This window comes from Pan troglodytes, chromosome 2 (genome assembly GCF_028858775.2).
Source record: "Pan troglodytes isolate AG18354 chromosome 2, NHGRI_mPanTro3-v2.0_pri, whole genome shotgun sequence".
Taxonomy (NCBI): Eukaryota; Metazoa; Chordata; class Mammalia; order Primates; family Hominidae; genus Pan; species Pan troglodytes.
Window position 1 is genome coordinate 56,422,894 of NC_086015.1, and position 22,401 is coordinate 56,445,294.

The 22,401-nt window shown below is 58.2% G+C and overlaps 1 protein-coding gene across 6 annotated transcripts in view; it reads left to right on the top strand.

Moving 5' to 3' along the window:
* The window catches only part of DNAH1 (dynein axonemal heavy chain 1), an 83,919-nt gene that overhangs the window by 61,264 nt on the left and 254 nt on the right, over positions 1–22,401 (top strand). For 2 of the 6 annotated variants that reach the window (XM_054681930.2, XM_063805886.1), the window contains 31 exons: positions 773–951; positions 2,076–2,306; positions 3,810–4,006; positions 4,491–4,626; positions 5,557–5,765; positions 6,031–6,202; positions 6,957–7,148; positions 7,508–7,618; positions 8,331–8,516; positions 8,833–9,024; positions 10,334–10,501; positions 10,585–10,776; positions 10,973–11,104; positions 11,628–11,753; positions 13,107–13,226; positions 13,351–13,500; positions 13,615–13,775; positions 14,636–14,861; positions 15,002–15,197; positions 15,485–15,636; positions 16,618–16,814; positions 17,069–17,217; positions 17,468–17,622; positions 17,703–17,834; positions 18,526–18,696; positions 18,776–18,955; positions 19,026–19,202; positions 19,865–20,035; positions 20,190–20,320; positions 21,008–21,359; positions 21,703–21,937. In XM_054681930.2, coding sequence (XP_054537905.1) covers positions 773–951; positions 2,076–2,306; positions 3,810–4,006; positions 4,491–4,626; positions 5,557–5,765; positions 6,031–6,202; positions 6,957–7,148; positions 7,508–7,618; positions 8,331–8,516; positions 8,833–9,024; positions 10,334–10,501; positions 10,585–10,776; positions 10,973–11,104; positions 11,628–11,753; positions 13,107–13,226; positions 13,351–13,500; positions 13,615–13,775; positions 14,636–14,861; positions 15,002–15,197; positions 15,485–15,636; positions 16,618–16,814; positions 17,069–17,217; positions 17,468–17,622; positions 17,703–17,834; positions 18,526–18,696; positions 18,776–18,955; positions 19,026–19,202; positions 19,865–20,035; positions 20,190–20,320; positions 21,008–21,359; positions 21,703–21,937 — 5,478 coding nt within the window. Of the gene's footprint in view, positions 1–772; positions 952–2,075; positions 2,307–3,809; positions 4,007–4,490; positions 4,627–5,556; positions 5,766–6,030; positions 6,203–6,956; positions 7,149–7,507; positions 7,619–8,330; positions 8,517–8,832; positions 9,025–10,333; positions 10,502–10,584; positions 10,777–10,972; positions 11,105–11,627; positions 11,754–13,106; positions 13,227–13,350; positions 13,501–13,614; positions 13,776–14,635; positions 14,862–15,001; positions 15,198–15,484; positions 15,637–16,617; positions 16,815–17,068; positions 17,218–17,463; positions 17,623–17,702; positions 17,835–18,525; positions 18,697–18,775; positions 18,956–19,025; positions 19,203–19,864; positions 20,036–20,189; positions 20,321–21,007; positions 21,360–21,702; positions 21,938–22,401 lie in introns of those variants that run through there. The other 4 variants (XM_063805885.1, XM_054681929.2, XM_063805887.1 and 1 more) reach the window with 3 other exon arrangements.

Here is a 22,401-nt window from a genome sequence, read left to right on the forward strand (position 1 = left end):
CTCTCCTGCTGCAGGGCTGCCCGTAGCCCTTGCCACCTATTTGCTGTCTTTGTTACTTGCTAATCCACTCATTGTCGTCCTTACCAACAAGAGTGTCAGCTTGAGGGCAAGGAGTGTGTCTGTTTGGGTCACTCTGTGCCCAGTGCCTGTGTCAACAGACAGGCCCCTCTCCTGCCCTTTCTTTCCATTTTCTCCACTTCTCTGCCAAGTTTCCACTGACAGAATTTGGGTTCCCAGCACAGAATTGGATAGTTTTCAAAGAACAGGCTGATAGGTGTATGAGTGGTAAAAATGCAGGCTGAGGGGTAGGCAGCCCCGAAGTGGGTGGTGAGCCCTCAAGGTCGGGGGTGTGCTCCAAGCCTCCCCACGCCCACTCTTCGGCATCTTGAGGCCTACGTGGATCATGAGACCCTCCCCAAGTGTGGCTCAGAGGTGGAATGTTCAGGTTTGGGCACAGCCTCCATAGGACAAGGCAGTAATGGCCCCGCCCAGCACTGACCCCACGAGCGCCCCCAGTTCCATCATGAGTCCCAGTGCTCCGACAGGCCATGTCAGCATAAAGATATAAGTGGTGCAGAGCAGGAGATTCTTCACCTCCCCCAAGCTGGGGGCATCCGAGATGGGGCCAAAGGGTACGTGGAATCCAAACCTGAAGGCTGGGGAAGGGGCTTGGTGGGGGGCACAGCACAGCAAAGGCAAGGAGGTCAGGACCTGCAGAGGCGGCAGAGGGAGCTCCTGGCATGTGACCCAGGCCATTCTCCTATTCCCCCAGCTGGGGCCCCCCACATTGCCCACTTCACGGAGCCCCTTGTGGAAGCCACCATCATGGTGTATGCAACCATCACCTCCCAGCTGCTGCCCACTCCAGCCAAGTCCCACTACACCTTCAACCTGAGGGACCTCTCCAAGGTCTTCCAAGGCATGCTCATGGCTGACCCGGCCAAGGTCGAGGTGAGGACCAGGCAGGCACCCTCCCCAGTGCCCACACTGCTCTCCCCATCCTCCCCAGCCCCACCAATTTCAGGCCTTCCTGCCCAAACAGGCCCTGAGTGGGGCTTCCTGGAACATGGAGGTGCCAGGCCCTCCAGAGCCCAGCCTTGGTGCAGCTGAGCCCAGTCTTGTTAGTTGAACCCACACCTGGAATGGTGGCTGAGATGGGGATCACATGAGAGAGCCAGGGCAAGACGAGGGAGAAAGAGGGCTTCTGGTTTGGGCCCTGCATGTGAGAACGCTTGAGGGACAGTGAGCAGGGTGCCCTCTGGGAACCAAAAACCCCAGGTGGAAGGAGGGGGAAGTGTAGCAGGGAGCCAGGTGTCAGGGGCACTGGCAGGGGTGGGTCCAGGCACTAGGCACGGTGGGGGGCCAACATGGAGCTTAAATTTGTTCTGAGGGTGTAATGAGCCGTGTGGGTGGGCGGGGGACAGACCTGCACTTTGGAATGGTACTGAGCGGCCAGTGTGTGTGTAGCCCAGGCTAAGGAGATGGGGTGAGCAGGACAGAAGCTGACCCTGGCCTTGTAGCCACGCTTGTAGCCAACAAAGTCTACAGAAAAGGCTGGGAGCTTCCGGAGGGCAGTCCTGCCACCCAGGGAGATGCAGGGAAGCTGGGGCAGAGGCGGCAGCTGAGATGGAGAGGGGGGGCAGGTTCAGAGGAGATTGGTGGGTCATGTCAGTGTGGCTTGGTGGGTGGTTAGATGTGGGGTGTTGGGAAAGTGTTAGGAGCATCAAGCATCCCTCCCAGGTTTGGGGTTAGGGTAGCCACAGGGGGCTAAAAGGTGGAAGTGAGGTGCTTGTGACAAGCTAGCAGAGCCAGACACCCAGAGGGCACTTGGCCAGCTGGACTCGGAGCTGAGGCATGAGGAGGCCCAGGCAGCACTGTGCAATCCACCCCATCCTCAGCCAGCCAGCAGTTGCACTTGCCAGCAGCCCCCACACACTGTCCCTGGGCCGTGGTGGGAGAGCCAGGCTCCAGTCAGGGCCCCAGGAACTGGGGCCCACCCTCCCTTGCCTGGTGGTTTGAGAGATGGCTGAGGGCTTGGGGGCCAAGGACAGGCACCGATGCTGGGGCTACTGCAGGACCAAGTGCAGCTGCTGCGTCTGTGGTATCACGAGAACTGCCGCGTGTTCCGGGACCGACTGGTGAATGAGGAGGACCGCAGCTGGTTCGACCAGCTCCTCAAGCGCTGCATGGAGCAGTGGGAGGTGACCTTCAACAAGGTCTGCCCCTTCCAGCCCATTCTTTACGGGGACTTCATGTCACCAGGCTCCGATGTCAAGTCCTACGAGCTCATCACCAGTGAGAGTAAGGTGAGGGGCCCAGGCAGGCGCCCTGCCCCTGGTGGGGTCCTCTTCAATCTGCCTCCCTGGGGCCCAGGCCCCCTGCAGTCACCACTAACAGACTACCACACTATAACCAGGGGGCCAGGACGCGGGGTAAGACGGCCAGCTCCAGGAGACTCCCGGCATGCCCTTGCTCTCTCTGGGTACCGGTTTCTTCACTTATCTCTGAAAACCAGCCTGTGGTCCAGCTGAGATGGGCTCTAGACACAGGGGCAATCATCCCTCCACAAGGGGGCGGGGGCGGGGCCTGGGGCCATGGGTCTCAGTCAGGACCCCAGGGAGGCAGGGAAGAGGCCTCACTTGGTGGCCCCAGTGCTGCATGGCTGAAGCAGGCCTCCTGACAGTTTCTCTCCACATGCATCCTCTCCTAATTCCAAGAGCTCCCACCAGGGTCACAGGGTCAGCACACCCTGGTAAGCCCCAGAAGGAGCAGGCAGGGCTCTGACCCAACTCTCAGGCCTCCATGTGTCCCTGGGTCAGGCCTCGTGCAGGGGGGCCTGGCTTCTTAAGGCCCAGCGTCCCCACCATGCACAGGAGGAACAGGGTACGCTGTGCCAGGTGAGCTCCCCGTCAGGGAGGGCCCCAGTACACGGTGCTCTGACCAGCCGAGCCCATGATTGGAGTCGCCCCAAAAGTGGCAGCAAGCAAGTTCCTACAAGGGACTGCCCCCAAGCCATCCCTAGATTGGGCTGGTTGAGATTCCAAAGAAAGAAGCATTGAATTACAGGGTAATTAGTCCAGAGCATTTATTAGGGGAACTCACGTACAGGGGAGAGCAGAGATGTTCTAGCTCAGTATGTGTGCAACAAGGAGTCATATGAGTTATGGAGTTCACATGAGGACTGAAGGATTTGGGTGGGCTGGGGCTAGCTTCTATGTGTTTAACAATATGCTTGATCCCTCCGTGGGTTTTATTTTTGCTTTTGTTTTTGTTTGTGTGTGTGTGTATGTGACTGGGTCTTGCTCCGTCACCTAGGCTGGAGGGCAGTGGCATGAACTTGGCTTACTGCAGCCTCTACCTCATGGGCTCTATCAGTCGTCCCATCTCAGCTTCCTGAGTAGCTGGGACCACAGGCACGCACCACCACGCCCAGCTAATTTTTATTTTTATTTTTTATTTTTTGGTAGAGGCAGAGTTTCGCCATGTTGCCCAGGCTGGTGTTGAACTCCTGGGCTCAAGTGATCCTCCCTCCTTGGCTTCCCACAGTGCTGGGATTACAGGCGTGAGCCACCGCGCTAGGCCAATCCCTCAGTGTTTTGAGCAGCAATCTAAGCAAGTTTATCAGTGTCTGGGAATGTTCAGCTTGGGCTCGAGCCTGCAGGGGAAACATGCAGCTGGCCGGGTCACAGGTGGTCAAGGCACCTGTGCTTCTCAGTCAGGACAGAGAAGAAAGCGGGTGGGTGGGGGGAATTGGGGAGACCCTACAGTAAGAGAGACCCCGCCTTCCCCATCCTCGCCTTGGTGCACAGATGATGCAGGTGATCGAGGAGTACATAGAGGACTACAACCAGATCAACACGGCCAAGCTGAAGCTGGTCCTCTTCATGGACGCCATGAGCCACATCTGTCGCATCAGCCGCACCCTACGCCAGGCGCTGGGCAATGCACTCCTGCTGGGCGTGGGTGGCAGCGGCCGCAGCTCCCTCACAAGGCTCGCCTCGCACATGTGAGCGCCTCCGGGGCGTGCTGGGCAGTGGGCGGCCAGGGCTGGCTGGTCGGTTTGACTGACCCATGCTTTTGCACAGTGGTAGAGGCCTCGGGCAACCCTGAAGCAGGCCTGTGCAGCCTACAGGCTTCTGGAAAGACTAGTAGCAGGATCTGGGCTCCAGGGAGAGGCAGCAGCAGTGCCCTGTGGTGCTGTAGGGAGGGAAGTGTGGTGCAGGCATCCCAGAGGGATTACTAGGGGAGGTGGCCAGGGCTGCGCTCAGAATCAGAGCTGGGAGGATGGAAGGGAAGGGCATTTGGACTGAGGGAACAACTTGGGCAAAGGTCTGAAGGCAAAAAAGCAGGTTCAGGGCCTGAAGGGTCTGCAGGTCTGCCCAGGATGGGAGCAGAATTCCAGGTGGTCAGGGTAGGGTGTGGTCACCCACCACCCTTCAGCGTCTGGCCCCAAGTCCCTGGCATGCTTCAACCCAAACTTCTGCCTCCAGGGCCGAGTACGAGTGCTTCCAGATTGAACTATCCAAGAACTACGGCATGTCCGAGTGGCGAGATGATGTGAAGAAGGTCCTGCTCAAGGCGGGCCTACAGAACCTACCCATCACCTTCCTCTTCTCAGACACCCAGGTGCCACTGCCACAGCAGAGGGCAGGGCTTGGGGGGGCTGGACACAACCCCATCTGAGCATAGCATCCCGGAAGGTGGCCAGTCCTTCATGCCCAGCTCGCAGTCAGGGCAGATCTCAGAAGAGACCACCAGGACCAGGTGGGGCCACAGATGGGCAGGTTGAGAGCATGAGACCAAACCCAACCTCTCAGAGCTAAGGTGGGGTATAGATCATCACTCATGCCCCGAAGGTAAAGAAGGCCCTGGTAGCATAGCACCCCACTCACTGGCCAATGGCGTCCCACCTCAAGGACCACAGGGCTTGTCCCCAAAGTGCTAGGGACCCATGGCTTCCCTGCTCCCTCTTGGGATGGCATGAGGCTTCTCCCTAGATCTCTGAGAGGTTATCTAGGGTCACACGACAGAACAGGCTTCAACCTGGCTGGTGGTCAGGGTTGGGCCCAGGGGCCCAGCCTGAAGCCCCTGAATGTGCCCCATACTAGACAAAGGTCCCTCTGCTCCCAGCCCTGTCCCAACCGCAGAGCTCCCTTCAAGGCAGCCACTGTGAGTCAGGAAAGGGAGGATGCCATCTAACACAAGCCAGGCCCAGGCTGTATAAGATGGGCAAGGACCTATCTCTGCCCGTGGCCATGGTTTCCTCTTGTGAGTAAACTGAGGCATGGAGAGGGGCGAAGAGGAAGATGCCACAACCCCCAATGAGGACCCAGGGTCCTGCCACAACCCAGTGGTTTTCAGAGCTTCTACATGGGGGCAAGTCCTAGACTATGACTACAGGCTAGTCTGTTATGAGGTCACTTGTGTGACTCTGGGCTTCTCTGAGCCTTAGTGGTACAGTCTGTCAAATGGAGCTGTTGTGAAGGTCCAGCGAGACTGTGGTCATACAGTCCAACATGCAGGGGCTTAGCTCCCCACCCCTTCACCCCTCCCCAGATCAAGAACGAATCCTTCCTGGAAGATATCAACAACGTCCTAAACTCTGGTGACATTCCCAATCTCTATACTGCGGACGAGCAGGACCAGATCGTCAGCACCATGCGGCCCTATATCCAGGAGCAGGGCCTACAGCCCACCAAGGCCAACCTCATGGCTGCTTACACCGGGCGTGTGCGCAGCAACATCCACATGGTGCTGTGCATGAGGTACAGGCAGCTGTCGCCAGGCTGCACCGGGGCAGCGGAGCTGGGTGTGTACATGGGCTGGCCCCGGGGACACTGGATGCCATGCGCTGGGGCCTGAGATGAGGAGATGCGGCCCTGGGCCTGGCCATCATGCCATTGGGCCCAGGCTGCTGTGCTGCTGTGTCCTGGCTGCCATGCCACAGGGCTGTGCAAGGGCCCTGGGTCCTGGGCTCCTGGGGTCGTTGGTCAGTGTCTCTGGACCTCATTTGGATTCCTGACTTTCCAGCCCCATCGGAGAGGTCTTCCGAGCTCGTCTGAGGCAGTTTCCGTCCCTGGTCAACTGCTGTACCATCGACTGGTTTAACGAGTGGCCGGCAGAAGCCCTGAAGTCTGTGGCCACCATGTTCCTCAATGAGATCCCAGAACTGGAATCCTCCCAGGAAGAAATCCAAGGACTGGTGGGTGTCTTGCTGAAGCTCAGGCCCTTGGGGAGACCTGTTTAGCTTGGGGCATGGGCTCAGGGTCACCAAGGTCTGGATGAGATTCCCAGGCCCACCACCGAGGGTAAGCTTTTGGTCAGGCTGTGTTTCCTGTCTAAGCCTCCGTTTCCTCATCTGTAAATGCGCAGAGCCACAGGTCATCACAGTGACTAGGGTGCTGCGCACACAGCTGCACGGGTACTGCTTCCCTTATTCCCTGAGGGCCTCATGGTGCTTTCTTCCAAGAACCCCCTGATAGAACTCCAGAGATCACAGATGGGGGTGTAGATTTGCCTGGTCCAGCCTGAGACGGTGACAGTCCCAACATTTCCTTACCAGCTGTGCTGAGGCCTTGGGCCCTCTCTCCCCCTAGATCCAGCCTCTGAGGGGGAACCACCTCAGGGCTTTCAGAGAGAGGCAGGTCATGGGGGCTGTGAAAAGACCACTGGGCCAAGAGCTGGGAGACAGCTAGGTCCAAGTTCAAAGCCAGCCCTGCCCTTGACAGCTATGTGAACTTGAACTAACCCCTGGACTTCCCTGGGCCTGGGGTTTTTCATCTGCACAAAAGGTGACCTCGACCTGGAGGTCGTGAGGCTTATAGAGTGAATGTGAGAGGCATGGAGGTTCCTGCTGTGTCCCCCTCCTCGGCCCAGTTTGCAGTGGCTGTGGGCACCCAGTCCCTGTCTTTCCTGGGGCCTCTACCAGGCCGGCATCCATGGTCTTCCTCCCCCAGATCCAGGTCTGTGTGTACATCCACCAGTCAGTGTCCAAGAAGTGCATCGAGTACCTGGCAGAGCTGACCCGCCACAACTATGTGACCCCCAAGAGCTACTTGGAGCTGCTTCATATTTTCTCCATCCTCATCGGGCAGAAGAAACTGGAGCTGAAAACTGCCAAGAACCGCATGAAGAGCGGCCTCGACAAGGTGGGCCCAGGCGAGTCCCCGTGGACAAGGTCAGCTGCCTGCAGGCTGCCTGCTCACTCAGCCCTGACTCCAGGGTGACACCATGCTCCGCCTTTCGAACTGCAGCCCACGACGTTGAAGTGGGTGGCTTCCCCCCTCATCAAAAGAACAAAAGTTGCCAGTCAAGGGCCAGGCCAAAGCGTGGCACCCCACAGATATTTGGGGGACTGATGCCCTTCCTCTGGGGTCGGCTGGGCAATGTGGGGGCCACCGAAACTGCCGGCCACAGCTTCTCTCTCATGAATGAGGGCGGCCCAGCAGGCCCTGTGCTCTCTCTGTCCCTGCCACACCTGTTTTCCTGTCTCTGCCCTGACCCCTAGCTGCTGCGCACTTCTGAGGATGTAGCCAAGATGCAGGAGGACCTGGAGAGTATGCACCCCCTGCTGGAGGAGGCTGCCAAGGACACCATGCTCACCATGGAGCAGATCAAGGTTGGGGTGCTCCCGAGCCCCTCCCCAATGCCTGACTCTGAGGAAGCTCGGCACCCCCACACAGGCGCAGGCTCGCTAGCTGCCTGGCCACTGCAAGTCATCTGGCCTCCGTGTGCCCCAGCTTCCTCAATCAGTAGCCATCCATTTTGTCATGGAATGTTTGCCCAGTAGCTCTTCTATGCCAGGCGCTGCACTGGGCAGGGGGTCGGTGAGGAGCAAGGCAGAGGAATCTGAACGATTCCAATAACCACAACCCGGAGTCTGCCCAGCACAGGGCCCCGTGTTGGAGGGCCTGATCCTCATGGCAGACCTTGCAGTTTGTGTATTCCTTATGACAGCTTTCTGGAAGGAATAGTCAAGTGTCCTGCTCGGCAAAGTCAGTGCATTGCAAAACTTCCCAGTAGATAGAAAGAAGCTAGAAGAGAGGCAGGAGGAGGGTCTTTCTCTGTCTTGCATGAAGGTGCCTGCAGGCTTAGGGGGCCCTGCCTGTGGGGCACTTATATCCAAACTTGTAAGGCCCCAAGCCACACGCCAGGCCCATGGTGAGCACTCAGGAGGTGAAAGGGGCTCCTGGTATTCCCAGACCTCTCTGGCCTGTCACAGCTGGAGGGCCCTTGGAGAACAGGGCACCCCAACTCTCCTTCCATCTGGGGAGACTGAGATGCAGAGAAGAGAAAAGGGGGGAGGACATCCCTATGTCTCCCATCCCCAGGTGGATACGGCCATCGCCGAGGAGACCCGGAATTCAGTGCAGACAGAGGAGATCAAAGCCAATGAGAAGGCCAAGAAGGCACAAGCTATTGCTGACGATGCCCAGAAGGACCTGGACGAGGCGTTGCCAGCCCTGAATGCTGCTCTGGCCAGCCTGCGCAACCTCAACAAGAACGATGTGACCGAGGTGGGCAGCAGGGCATCTCCTGGCATTCCCTTTCATATGCCTCTGTCCTCAAGCCTTCCCTCTGCACATCCCCTGGGACCCAGCAGCCTGCCCCACCCTCCTCATTCCAGCCCCCAGGGCCCAAGTAGGAGCATGGGCACCTGGGTTGGGGAACAGAAGGAACTGTGGGCTGAGGCCAACCTCGGTGGATCTCTGGATATGCCCGTGTCCTGTGGTAGTAGAGACTTGGTTGGTAGGGCCAACCTTTCTGGCAGGGTCCCTGCCAAGGGGTGCCCACTGGGTCTGAGTCTTCCCCACTTGGTGGCTGGGCCTGCAGGTACGTGCCATGCAGCGGCCACCCCCGGGTGTGAAACTGGTCATAGAAGCTGTGTGCATCATGAAAGGCATCAAGCCCAAGAAGGTGCCTGGAGAAAAGCCAGGCACCAAGGTGGATGACTACTGGGAGCCTGGCAAGGGGCTGCTGCAGGACCCGGGCCACTTCCTTGAGAGCCTCTTCAAGTTTGACAAGGTAAGCATGCCAGGCACCCTGGCCAGCGAGTGAGGACAAGGCCCGCCCGGCAGGACAGTGAAGCTGGAGAGGAGCTTGCCCCACCACATCATCTGCATGTGCAGTGGCCTCTGTCCTGTCTCTCTCTCTCCACCTCCACACCACCAGCACCACACAAGGGCCCGAGGGCCACACAGATGGCTGGAACCAGAGCCTGGCCCCAAGGAGTTCTCAGTCTGGTAGGGTGACAGACCCACCCACAGAAAGGTATTGAGGAAATTGGGACCTGGACAGGCTCCTGTGCCCCGTAGGAAGTCACCCATGGTCATTCCAAGTCTCCACAGCCTGGGGATTCTCTTTCATGCCCTTTCATCCCAGAAACCCCCAGGCCTTGGCCAAGACCTTCACCATCTGCCCAGTCATCCCCTCTCTCCCTCAGCCTCAGCACCTGGGGCCCAGCTTCCCTGTCTGTCTCTGGGTTTCTCTGTCCATCTGGGGCCATCAGTATCCTTGGGCATGTGGTCTCTCAGGGGCTGTGCCATGGTTAAGTAGCCTGGAGCTCATAACCTCTTTGGGGGTTTCCTCTGCATCCCAGAAATTAGCTAGGGGGCAGCTGCCTGTCCCACACAGGCCACCATCCACTGTGTGTCAGTATCAGGCCCTGGGCACATCCCACACCCATTTAAGCAGCATCTGGACCCCTTATGGGCTACCCCATCCCTCCTTCTCCTCTTCCATCAGACAGGAAACTAGAGGCCCCACAGGCCTAATCAAGTCCCTCTGAGAGAAGCGCCCAAGTCAGGAGTGCTCAAGGGTGGTGCTTAGGCTCCCCTGGGCCCAAGCTCTGACCCCTGGGAGCTCGTGAGCAATGCAAATACCTGGGCCTATTATGAACTACAGGGCTGGACTCTCCCTGGGTGGGACAAGAGCCCCAGGGGGTGGGGTAGGCCCTTGAGGTTGAACATGAGCCTGGTGGGCCTCAGAACCATTCACTCATCCCAATACCTGCTGATGGTCTTGCTTTCAGGAAGTAGCCCTTGCCTTTAAATGAGCTTTTAAGTGGGGTCTTGTGTGTTATGTGCTCTTGAGACTGCCGCAGTGTCCCAAGGAAGACCTCCCTAATCATATGATCTAAAATCCTGGGGACCAAAGATTACCTTCTGGCCAGCCTTTCTGGGCTATGTTGTTCCTTAAGGAGAAAGAATCTATACTGAGGCCTGCACAGGGCATAAAAGCCAGGGTGTCCCTCAGCAGGCCCCACCTCCCAGCAGAGCCCTTCCCCTGTCACCCTTGAGAAGCAGCCTCTTGAGACCCAGGCTTCCCACCTCAGGACAACATTGGGGATGTGGTGATCAAAGCCATCCAGCCGTACATCGATAATGAAGAGTTCCAGCCAGCCGCCATTGCCAAGGTGTCCAAGGCTTGCACCTCCATCTGCCAGTGGGTGCGCGCCATGCACAAGTACCACTTTGTGGCCAAGGCCGTGGAGCCCAAGCGGGTGAGGGCTGAGTGGAGCTGGTGGGGGAGGGCTCCCCTCCCGGGGGTACTTGGCGAGCTAATCCTGCGCCCTCCGCCCCACAGCAAGCCCTGCTGGAGGCCCAGGACGACCTGGGGGTGACACAGAGGATCCTGGATGAGGCAAAACAGCGCCTTCGTGAGGTGGAGGACGGCATCGCCACAATGCAGGCTAAGTACCGGGAATGCATTACCAAGAAGGAGGAGCTGGAGCTGAAGTGTGAGCAGTGTGAGCAGCGGCTGGGCCGAGCTGGCAAGGTGCGCACCCTCCTCCTGCAAGGCGTGCAAGCGGGCCCGGCCCAGACAGGGGCCAGAAAGGACCAGGGCGCCGGTGGGTCCTGGGGTGGCTGTCCACACCCCCTCCCTGGCAACCCCAGGTGCCACAGTGGGTAGGGCCAGCCCCAGGCCCCTAGCCCAGCCTCCCAGAGCCCACCCCACGGGGCTGCCCCTCCAGCTCATCAACGGGCTGTCGGATGAGAAGGTGCGCTGGCAGGAGACGGTGGAGAACCTGCAGTACATGCTCAACAACATCTCCGGCGATGTCCTGGTGGCCGCTGGCTTTGTGGCCTACCTGGGCCCCTTCACGGTAAGAAGTCCCCACCTCTGTCTCTGACCAGCCTCGCCTTCCCAAAGAGACCCTTCCTCCTTAAGGCCTCGCCTCCATGATAGGCAGCCTGCAGGTGGCTCTCCGCTCACTCAGTCATTCAACAAGCACTTAGCAGGCTCCCTCTCTGAGCCAGGCGCTGTAAAGCACTGGGGATACAGCAGTGTACAAAACAGCCAGAAAAGCCACCTAGTGGGAACATAGAAGAGCTCACACTTCTGCACTTGCTGCATGCCAGGCACTGTTCTAAACATGCCATCTGTGTCCCATTTAATCCTCATAGCCGCCATTACAGGCAGGCATCGTTAGCTTTGCCCATTTCACAGATGAAGGGCTGAGGTTTGTGGAGGCCAAGAAAGTCACCCGAAGTGGGATTAGAATGCAGGTATCTGGCTCCATGTCTGAGCTCAGATCTCTGCAACTGCCAAGCACTGTGGCTTAGTGGGAGTTGGGAGGTCTCTGTGAGTGTCATGGTGGGGTGGTCCTGAGTCTGGCATCTCCCCAGGGCCAGTACCGCACGGTGCTCTACGACAGCTGGGTCAAGCAGCTCAGGAGCCACAATGTCCCACACACCTCCGAGCCCACGCTAATCGGGACGCTGGGGAACCCTGTGAAGATCCGATCGTGGCAGGTGCCCACCCCAGGGGCAGGAGTGCCCAGGCAGGGCCTGTGGTGTGGTCCAGGCTGGGCCAGGAGCCTTCTGCCTCCTTCCTACCCTGCTTTCCAGGGCCTGGCTCGGAGCTGCCTCTGCTGAACCCTCCTGTGCCCAGCAAGAGGGTGGTAGGAGGACAGGAAGAGAAAGCTGGGCTGAGTGTGGCACAGATGCTAGCTAAATGTGGGGAGAGGGATTAGGGGTACTTTTAAGAGTGTGATGGACCAGGCGTGGTGGCTCACGCCTGTAATCCCAGCATTTTGGGAGGCCAAGGTGGGTGGATCACTTGAGGTCAGGAGTTAGAGACCAGCTTGGCCAACATGGTGAAACCCCCTCTCTACTAAAACTACAAAAATTAGCCTGGTGTAGGGGCACACGCCTGTAAGCCTGTAATCCCAGCTACTCAGGAGGCTGAGGCAGGAGAATTGGCTTGAACCCAGGAGGCGGGGGTTGCAGTGAGCAGAGATTGCGCCACTGCACTCCAGCCTGGGTGACAGAGCGAGACTCCGTCTCAAAAGAGAAAAAAAAAGAGTGTTGGGTGGAGGTTGAGAAACAGTGTCCACAGCAGGGTTTAGAAGGGTTGTCTGGTCAGATGCAGTGTAATCCCAGCACTTTGGAAGGCCAAGGCAGGTGGATTGCTTGAGCCCAGAAGTTTGAGACTAGTCTGGGCAACATGGCAAAACCCCGTCTCTACTAAAAATTCAAAAATTAGCCAGGCATGGTCGTGCATGCCTGTAGTCCCAGCTTCTCAGGAGGCTGAGATGGGAGGATCACCTGAACCCAGGAGGTGGAGGCTCCAGTGAGCCAAGATCATGCCATTGCCAAAAAAGAAAAGAAAAGAAAAGAAAGCTTTCCTAAAGGAAGTATCTGAGTGAGACTCTGAAGGGCAGGGAGAGTTGGCAAAGAGAGGTAACCAAGAGGCCATAGGCAGAGGCCAGGCGTGGGCAGAGGCCAGGAGGGTCAGTGGGGTATGGGCTCTATGAAGATGGTCTCATCAAGTGAGCACTCGGTAGGCAAGAGGACAAAAAGGCACAGCGAAGGAGGGCCTTTCTGTCTGTGGGTTTCTCTGTCCATCTGGGGCCATCAGTGTCCTTGGGCCTGTGCTCTCTCAGGGGCTGTGCCATGGTTAGGTATCCAGCCCAGGAGCGAGGGAGAGGCGGGAGCCCTGGGGGTGAGGCATTGCCTACATTGTCACCTGCCCCCAACCTCCAAGGGGATGCAGTAAGGAGAGGGAAGTCCATAGCCGAAACACGAGGCCGGGAGATGCTGATGCCCTCAGTGACCCTGCTTGCAGGAAAGCCCTGACCCAGTCCAGTGCCTGGCTCTCCACAGATCGCTGGCCTCCCCAACGACACACTGTCAGTGGAGAACGGGGTCATCAACCAGTTTTCCCAGCGCTGGACCCACTTCATTGACCCTCAGAGCCAGGCCAACAAATGGATCAAGAACATGGTGAGCCCACACACCAGGCACCACCACCCCACCCCAGCCAGGCATAGCAAGGGCAGTGGTGAGCCGCAGAGCCTCCGGCTGGCTCTCAGTCCCTGCAACCCCTTCTTTTCCCCTTCCCTTACAGGAGAAGGACAATGGGCTGGATGTGTTCAAGTTGAGTGACCGCGACTTCCTGCGCAGCATGGAGAACGCCATCCGCTTTGGCAAGCCATGTCTCCTGGAGAACGTGGGCGAGGAGCTAGACCCAGCCCTGGAGCCGGTGCTGCTCAAGCAGGTGGGTCTGCAGTGGTGATGGCAGGGTGGCAGTAGGCCTGGACAGGGCAGTCCCCTTCCCCTGCCCCACTGGTGATGCTCAGGCCACAGTACCCACCGGTCCCACCCACCACAGACGTACAAGCAGCAGGGAAACACGGTGCTGAAGCTGGGGGACACGGTGATCCCCTACCATGAGGACTTCAGGATGTACATCACCACCAAGCTGCCCAACCCACACTACACGCCCGAGATCTCCACCAAACTCACCCTCATCAACTTCACCCTGTCGCCCAGGTGAGCCCCCACTCTTGGGGACGCCTAAGCATCAGCTCTGCCTCTGCCTGCCCAGCTGCTCCTCTCCCACCCCCAGGCCGGGAGTCAGTGGGACTTTCCCCCACTCAAAGTCTCCACCAGTTTCACCCCAGGCACTCACGTTCGAAGCCTTTCTAGCACTTCCACCAGCTCCTCCTACCCACTACTGTTTCCACCTAAGAACCTTCATCCCCACCTCATCCAGATCCCTGGTCAGGGTCCCCAGCCTCTGTGTCTAGCACCAGCCTCACCTCCTCCAGGGACCCCTTCTCTCCTACTGAGCCCTCGCCAGGCCCTGTGCCCTCATCCTCAGAGCTGACCCAGAGCCCTGAGTCGGGCACACTCTGGCTCTTTGAACCCAAATGCCCTGCTTCTTATCCTTGCTGCTACGAGCCTGGGCACTGTGGTTTTCGCTGGCCATCCATACACAGCCCACAGCCCACAGGCCTGCTTTGTGCTAAGGCCTCCATTTCAGTGGTCAGTGTGAACCTCTCCACAAAGCAGGGGGCAAAAACACCCTGAAGGCCTGCCCTGGGTATCACAGCCCCCACTTGCCAAGGAGGTATTGTCCAGAGACCCCAGCCGCTCACACATCCAACTGCTCAGCCCCTTCTAGGATTCCAGGCTGCCACCCAAGGTCTCACTGAGAACTGATGTCTTTGAAGGCAGGCTCTGCACTAGCCCTGCAGCCTGAGATGGAGGCTAGGCCTCCTAGGCCAACACTGGCAAGGATGCTGGGCTCTTGGAGCCCCAGAAGCACAGGTGGATGGGTGAGCAGGTTCACGACTAGCCCTCCGGGGCCCACCAGGTATTACAGACTTGGTGTCCCCTGCCCCCGGCAGTGGCCTAGAGGACCAGCTACTGGGCCAGGTAGTGGCAGAGGAGCGACCCGACCTGGAGGAGGCCAAGAACCAGCTGATTATCAGTAATGCCAAGATGCGCCAGGAGCTGAAGGACATTGAGGACCAAATCCTGTACCGGCTCAGCTCCTCCGAGGGCAACCCTGTAGATGACATGGAACTCATCAAGGTGCTGGAAGCCTCCAAGATGAAGGCTGCTGAGATCCAGGTCAGCTGCTGCCTGCCCACCCACCTGCCCCAGGAGTGCCCCGGGCCTGCCCCCCACCTCTCCCTGCCTGCCCTAGGCCTGCCCCCCAAACCCCCTGCCTTCTGCTCTTTGACCCCTCCCCCCACCCACTACACCCACAGGCCAAAGTCAGAATTGCAGAGCAGACGGAGAAGGACATCGACCTGACGCGCATGGAGTACATACCCGTGGCCGTCCGCACCCAGATCCTCTTCTTCTGTGTGTCCGACCTGGCCAACGTGGACCCCATGTACCAGTACTCCCTCGAGTGGTTTCTCAACATCTTCCTCTCGGGCATCGCCAACTCAGAGAGAGCAGGTAGCACCGGCATGCCACGCTCCTACCCTGCACAGATATGACCCATGTGGACACATTTCCACTGTGGGGCACACACAAACTCACAACTGTGTTCACTGGCGTACACTCTCCTCTTAGACTCACAATACATAAGAATGCACACAGCACGCCTACCCTCCTCCGAGCCCCTTCACTGGGAACACCAAGTGCCCAAGAGGAGGCCCAGGCTGCCCCTACGGCTGGGCTGGACCCCGGGGCTCTTCCTTCCTCTCACCTCTCCGCGCTGCCATCACTTCTCCACTCCACAGAAAACCTGAAGAAGCGCATCTCCAACATCAACCGCTACCTGACCTACAGCCTCTACAGCAACGTCTGCCGCAGCCTCTTTGAGAAGCACAAGCTGATGTTTGCCTTCCTGCTGTGTGTTCGCATCATGATGAACGAGGGCAAAATCAACCAGGTGCTGGCAGAGACACCCAGGACAGACTGCCTGAGGGGTGGCCCTGTGGCAGGGCCTGAGAACAGGGTGGAAGGAAAGGGAAAGCCAGGCATGAAGGCACCGCGAGAGCAAAGTGGCAGAGGAAACACAATTCCTTGATTAAAAGCAGCCAGGGCTGGGCACGGTGACTCACGCCTGCAATCCCAGCACTTTGGGAGGCCGAGGCAGATGGATCACTTGAGGCCAGGAGTTCAAGACCACCCTGGTCTCTACTAAAAATACAAAAATTAGCTGGGTGTGGTGGTGCACGCCTGTAATCCCAGCTACTCAGGAGGCTGAGGCAGGAGAATCGCTTGAACCCAGAAGGTGGAGGTTGCAGTGGGCTGAGATCGTGCCACTGCACTCCAGCCTGGAAGACAGAGCGATATTCTGTCTCAAAATAAATAAATAAAAGCAGCCAGAAGACCCTGGGTTAATTGTGCTCCAACCAATGGCTCAAGGTTCAAGAAGGCCAATGTTGTGAGCACAGGCCTTCTCGAGCCTTGAGTGTGCTGGTGAGCACAAAGACTGTCCCCAGGGACGGACTGTCCTGAGCCTCCCACACCTGCTTGGCCAGGAACTCACACTCTCATGAAGCCCTATGCATTTCGTGGTGCAGCGGAAAGCCCTGCCGAGACAGTGAGAGTGACAGCCACCACTGTCAGAGCCCTAACTGCGTGCCTGGCACAGGACTCTGGCCTGGGAAGCAGTCAGCCTTCTGATTCTTTCTACTCCCAAATGAGGAGGCAGAGGCCCAGAGAAGTCACATCTCTTGCCCTAAGGGCACACAGCCAGGAAAAGGCAGGGTGGGAACACTAACCCAGACCTGTTTGACTACCACCCCCAAGGGAGACTCAGTTTCTCCAGGTGAGGGTGGTTGGAGAGGCACTACTGGGTGGGGGTGCCCAGAGCAGGAGGAGCTGGCCAGGGCCTGGGCATCAGCCTCCCCCTGTCCCCTGCCAGAGTGAGTGGCGATACCTCCTGTCCGGGGGCTCCATCTCGATCATGACTGAGAATCCGGCACCGGACTGGCTGTCAGACCGGGCTTGGCGAGACATCCTAGCACTCTCGAACCTGCCAACCTTTTCCTCCTTCTCTTCCGACTTCGTGAAGCACCTCTCAGAATTCCGGGTCATCTTCGACAGCCTTGAGCCCCACCGGTTAGCTGGGCCCCAGAATATGGCAGGATGAGCCCATCGAGGGGATGAGTCCCTAGGAAAGGCTTGTCTGGGAGCCTTCTCTAAGGGGCCACCCAGGGTTGCCCTGTGGCTGTGGCCACATCTCCTCTGTGCCTCCAGTGCCATACCCCTGGGATAGCCCACTCTTCCCCAGCTGTCCGGCTGGCCGAATCCCTGGGGCCACCAACCTCCTTCCAACAGGCTGGCTCTCAGGGAGGTGTGGGCCACTGTTGCAGGGAGCCTTTGCCTGGCATCTGGGACCAGTACCTAGACCAGTTCCAGAAGCTGCTAGTCCTCCGCTGCCTGCGTGGGGACAAGGTTACCAACGCCATGCAGGACTTTGTGGCCACCAACCTGGAGCCACGCTTCATTGAGCCCCAGGCAAGTGCTGGAACCCTGGCAGGACTGGCACCTTGAGCTTGTCCCCACCCTGGGTCCCAGGGCCCTGGCTGCATCTGGATACACTACTTGGCCAGGCCAGGACCCCTGCTTGCTCCCTAAAGGCTCTGAGAGGTTCCAGCCCCCACCAGGAAGCCCACTGGGGACCACTCTGAGAACCCCAGATCCCCCTCCCTTGCCCCGATCTCTCTGCAGCCCCAGGTGGTCTCAGCATCTCCCCCTGCCCTTGCAGACAGCCAATCTGTCAGTGGTGTTCAAAGACTCCAACTCCACCACACCCCTCATCTTTGTGCTGTCACCCGGCACAGACCCTGCTGCCGACCTCTACAAGTTTGCCGAAGAAATGAAGTTCTCCAAAAAGCTCTCTGCCATCTCCCTGGGCCAGGGGCAGGTCAGGGCTAGGCAGGGAGGAAGGGAGTGGGCTGGGGGGTGGGCAAGCTGGCCCCCTGCTCAGTGCTCTTGCCCCTGCAGGGCCCTCGGGCAGAAGCCATGATGCTCAGCTCCATAGAGAGGGGCAAATGGGTCTTCTTCCAGAACTGCCACCTGGCACCAAGCTGGATGCCAGCCCTAGAACGCCTCATCGAGCACATCAACCCCGACAAGGTGTGTTGCCCTGCCCATCACAGACCCAGTGGGGCCTCCTCTGCATCCATCGGGGACTAATGAGGCAGAAATAAGAGAATCATGCAAAGCACTCCGCCCAGCCTCCAGCATGTGGCAAGTGCTCAGCAACTGACATGTGCCACGCATCGACATCATTAATCCTCTCAATCCACCCCCACCCCCAGTTACCTGTACAAGCGGTGATGTGACTTGTCCAGGGACACCCAGCACAGACCGTGACCTGGGACTTGCCAAAGCCCTTTTTTTTTTTTTTTTTTTTCAGACGGAGTCTCACTCTGTCACTGGGGCTGGGGTGCAGTGGTGCAATCTCGGTTCACTGCAACCTCCACCTCCCGAGTTCAAGCGATTCTTCTGCCTCAGCCTCCCGAGTAGCTGGTAGTAACCCGCCACTATGCCCAGCTAATTTTTTGTATTTTTAGTGGAGATGGCATTTCACCATGTTGGCCAGGCTGTTCTCAAACTCCTGACCTCGTGATTCGCCTGCCTTGGCCTTCCAAAGTGCTGGGATTACAGACGTGAGCCACTGCGCCCAGCCAAAAGCCCAATTCTTAACCAGTTGTCTGTGCAGCCTCGCCTGACCCACCTCAGGGTCCCTGGGCAGGAGGGAGCCTGGTGTCAGGGTGGCCACCAGATATGGGTCTCAATGCTCACGTGGAGCCATGGCCACCAGGTACACAGGGACTTCCGCCTCTGGCTCACCAGCCTGCCCAGCAACAAGTTCCCAGTGTCCATCCTGCAGAACGGCTCCAAGATGACCATTGAGCCGCCACGCGGTGTCAAGGCCAACCTGCTGAAGTCCTATAGTAGCCTTGGTGAAGACTTCCTCAACTCCTGCCACAAGGTGAGGCACACTTGGTGCAGGCCTACCCTACCTGCCCCTGTCCCCGCTCCTCACCTCCCCTGCCTCCCACGTCCCCCAGGTGATGGAGTTCAAGTCTCTGCTGCTATCTCTGTGCTTGTTCCATGGGAACGCCCTGGAGCGCCGTAAGTTTGGGCCCCTGGGCTTCAACATCCCCTATGAGTTCACGGATGGAGATCTGCGCATCTGCATCAGCCAGCTCAAGATGTTCCTGGACGAATATGATGACATCCCCTACAAGGTGGGCCTGGGGCAGACTGGGGCCTGGGGGACTGGGCACTTAGGGGAGCCCTCACCCACCCACCCCATAGGTCCTCAAGTACACGGCAGGGGAGATCAATTACGGGGGCCGTGTCACTGATGACTGGGACCGGCGCTGCATCATGAACATCCTGGAGGACTTCTACAACCCTGACGTGCTCTCCCCTGAGCACAGCTACAGCGCCTCGGGCATCTACCACCAGATCCCGCCTACCTACGACCTCCACGTGAGTCCAGCCCAAAGGGCTGCACAGGAGGGGCCTGCCAGCCTGGGGTTCTGGGGTACCATGAGCACCTTGGTGCTGGGTGGGAGGAGATGCAGCCCCCACCCTCCATCAGCTGTCTTTTCATCAGTCAATCCATCCCATCCCACAAAGACAGCCTTGGCGAGGGAGTCAGACCCTGCCCGCTAGGGCTCGCCTCTGCGAGTGAACTCCTGGTCAGCCACTCCCTGGGTGGAATTACTCAGTGAAGGCTTGGGGCAGCTCCTCCAAGGCAGTAACCAGGCCCAGACTCCACAGTCAGGGAGGGCTGCCACAGAAATGATGCTTCCCCTAAGATGTGTGAGGAGAAGCCATGAGCCAGGGCTGGGTTGTGTGGGTCATCAGTGCAAAGGGCCTGTGGCAGGAGGGAGCCTGACAAATTTGGGCCACTGAATAGAGGGGCAGGGAATGGATGGCAGTAACAAGGAGGCTGGGAGGGAAGCAAGGGCCACACCACACAGTGCCTCAGAGGCCTGGAGTCCCAAGAGCAGGGACATGCATAAGGGTTATGAGCAGGAGTGACAAGTGGGGGATGTGACAAGTGGGGATGTGCTCCATTGGAGGGTAACTCTGAAGGCTGGGGCAGAGCAAGCCAGGGGCTTCCATGTTGGCCTCCTCTCTCCTAGGGCTACCTCTCCTACATCAAGAGCCTCCCACTCAATGATATGCCTGAGATCTTTGGCCTGCATGACAATGCCAACATCACCTTTGCCCAGAACGAGACGTTCGCCCTCCTGGGCACCATCATCCAGCTGCAACCCAAATCATCTTCTGCAGGCAGCCAGGGCCGGGAGGAGGTGGGTGGTGTCAGAGTAAGGGGCCCAAGGGCTGGACGGGCTGGGCTTCACCATCCTGCCCACTCCCCTGTGGGAAGGACCCCTGTGCATGTGGAATCCCACAGGGGATAAGGGGGCCCAGCCTTGACCCCCCAGTGTTCCTTTGCCCCTGCAGATAGTGGAGGACGTCACCCAAAACATTCTGCTCAAGGTGCCTGAGCCTATCAACTTGCAATGGGTGATGGCCAAGTACCCAGTGCTGTATGAGGAATCAATGAACACAGTGCTAGTACAAGAGGTCATTAGGTAATCACCCCGCCATACCCCTGCCCCGAGTCAGCGGCCACTGGACTGTAGAGAAATGACAACAGGGGTTACTATGGGCCAGGTGCCATGCCAAGTGCTACACATCCTCTAACTCAGCTATTTTTTGTTGTTGTTGTTGACACGGAGTCTCTCTCTGTTGCCATGCTGGAGTGCAGCGGTGTGATCTCAGCTCACTGCAACCTCCACCTCCCAGGTTCAAGCGATTCTCCTGCCTCAGCTTCCTGAATAGCTGGGACTATAGGCGCACACCACCTAATTAGCGCGCCCAGCTAATTTTTGTATTTTTAATAGAGACGGGGTTTCACCATGTTGGCCAGGATGGTCTCGATCTCCTGACCTCATGATCCGCCTGCCTCGGCCTCCCAAAGTGCTGGGATTACAGGCATGAGCCACCGCACCTGGCCAACTCAGCCATATTTTTATTATTCACATTTTGTAGACGAGTAAACTGTGACCCCAAAATGTTCCGTAAGCTATCCAAGTCCAACTTCACACATTTGCTAAGGGCCAGAGCTGGGATTTGTACCCAGGCCACCTGACCCAGCTCTCTGCTCTTAGCCTCTATGTTTTGCCATTGTTTTTCACTCTGTGGCCTTGAGCTGCGGAGCATAGCTACTGCCACGTGACCCCAGCCCACTACCTATTCTCTTGCCACTGGCCTCACAGGTACAATCGGCTGCTGCAGGTGATCACACAGACACTGCAAGACCTACTCAAGGCACTCAAGGGGCTGGTAGTGATGTCCTCTCAGCTGGAGCTGATGGCTGCCAGCCTGTACAACAATACTGTGCCTGAGCTCTGGAGTGCCAAGGCCTACCCATCGCTCAAGCCTCTGTCATCATGGGTCATGGACCTGCTGCAACGCCTGGACTTTCTGCAGGCCTGGATCCAAGATGGCATCCCAGCTGTCTTCTGGATCAGTGGCTTCTTCTTCCCCCAGGCTTTCTTAACAGGCACTCTGCAGAATTTTGCCCGCAAATTTGTCATCTCCATTGACACCATCTCCTTTGATTTCAAGGTCTGGGCACAGCCAGGGCCAGGTCAGGTGACAGGCTAGGGTACAGCCCAGGGAGGAGAGGCTCTGAGGCCACGGTTGGTTGGCAGTTGGGGGACCCCTAAGCCAGGGCATGGAAAGATCCAAGCCAGAAGAGGCCATGAGTCCCAGGAACGGGTCTGGGCTGGGTCCATCAGAAATCCACAGGGGCAGGGCACAGACCACAGGCCATGGGCTAAAGTGGTAGGTACATGATGATGGGCAGGCAGGCAGCATTAGGCAGCTCTCTCAGAAGGGAGTTTTGTGCCTCCTAACCCAGATTCTGGGTATTGTTATGTGTGTGGGGTGTGTCTGTGTCTACCCACAGGTGATGTTTGAGGCACCATCAGAGTTAACACAAAGACCCCAAGTAGGGTGCTATATCCATGGATTATTCCTGGAAGGTGCCCGCTGGGATCCAGAGGCCTTCCAGCTGGCTGAATCTCAGCCCAAGGAGCTGTACACAGAGATGGCCGTTATCTGGCTCTTGCCAACACCCAACCGCAAGGCCCAGGACCAGGACTTTTACCTGTGCCCCATCTACAAGACACTGACTCGTGCTGGTATGAGGCCTGGGACGGGAGCCTACACTATGGGCGGGGACCCAGGACTAACCCAGCCCAGCCCAAGCCAGTCACTTATCCAGGTTAGCTGAACAAGGAAGGACAACAGAGATTTGGGCCAGGCCAGCAAGCAGCAGGCAGGTTAATGCCCAAGGCCTGCCATCTGGCTGTGGGGAGCACCCCTGAACTCCTATCTTGCATGCCTCCCTCAGCAGGCCCACCTTGGGCCCCAAGAGCCTACAAGCCCCAGCCTGTCATTGGGAGTTCAGAGGGGTAACTGAGGCCCAGGGCAGGAACTTGTCTGGACTAGGTCCATCAGAGAATGAAAAGTGGCATCAACTCTGCCATCCTTATCTTCAGTCCCCAATACAGTAACCCTGGGCAGGCTTGAACCCTGGCCAGACCCCCTCACCAGGTAGGCTTCCTCTTGGGTCAGGGCCCCCTCCCTGTCCTCAGCTTAGTCT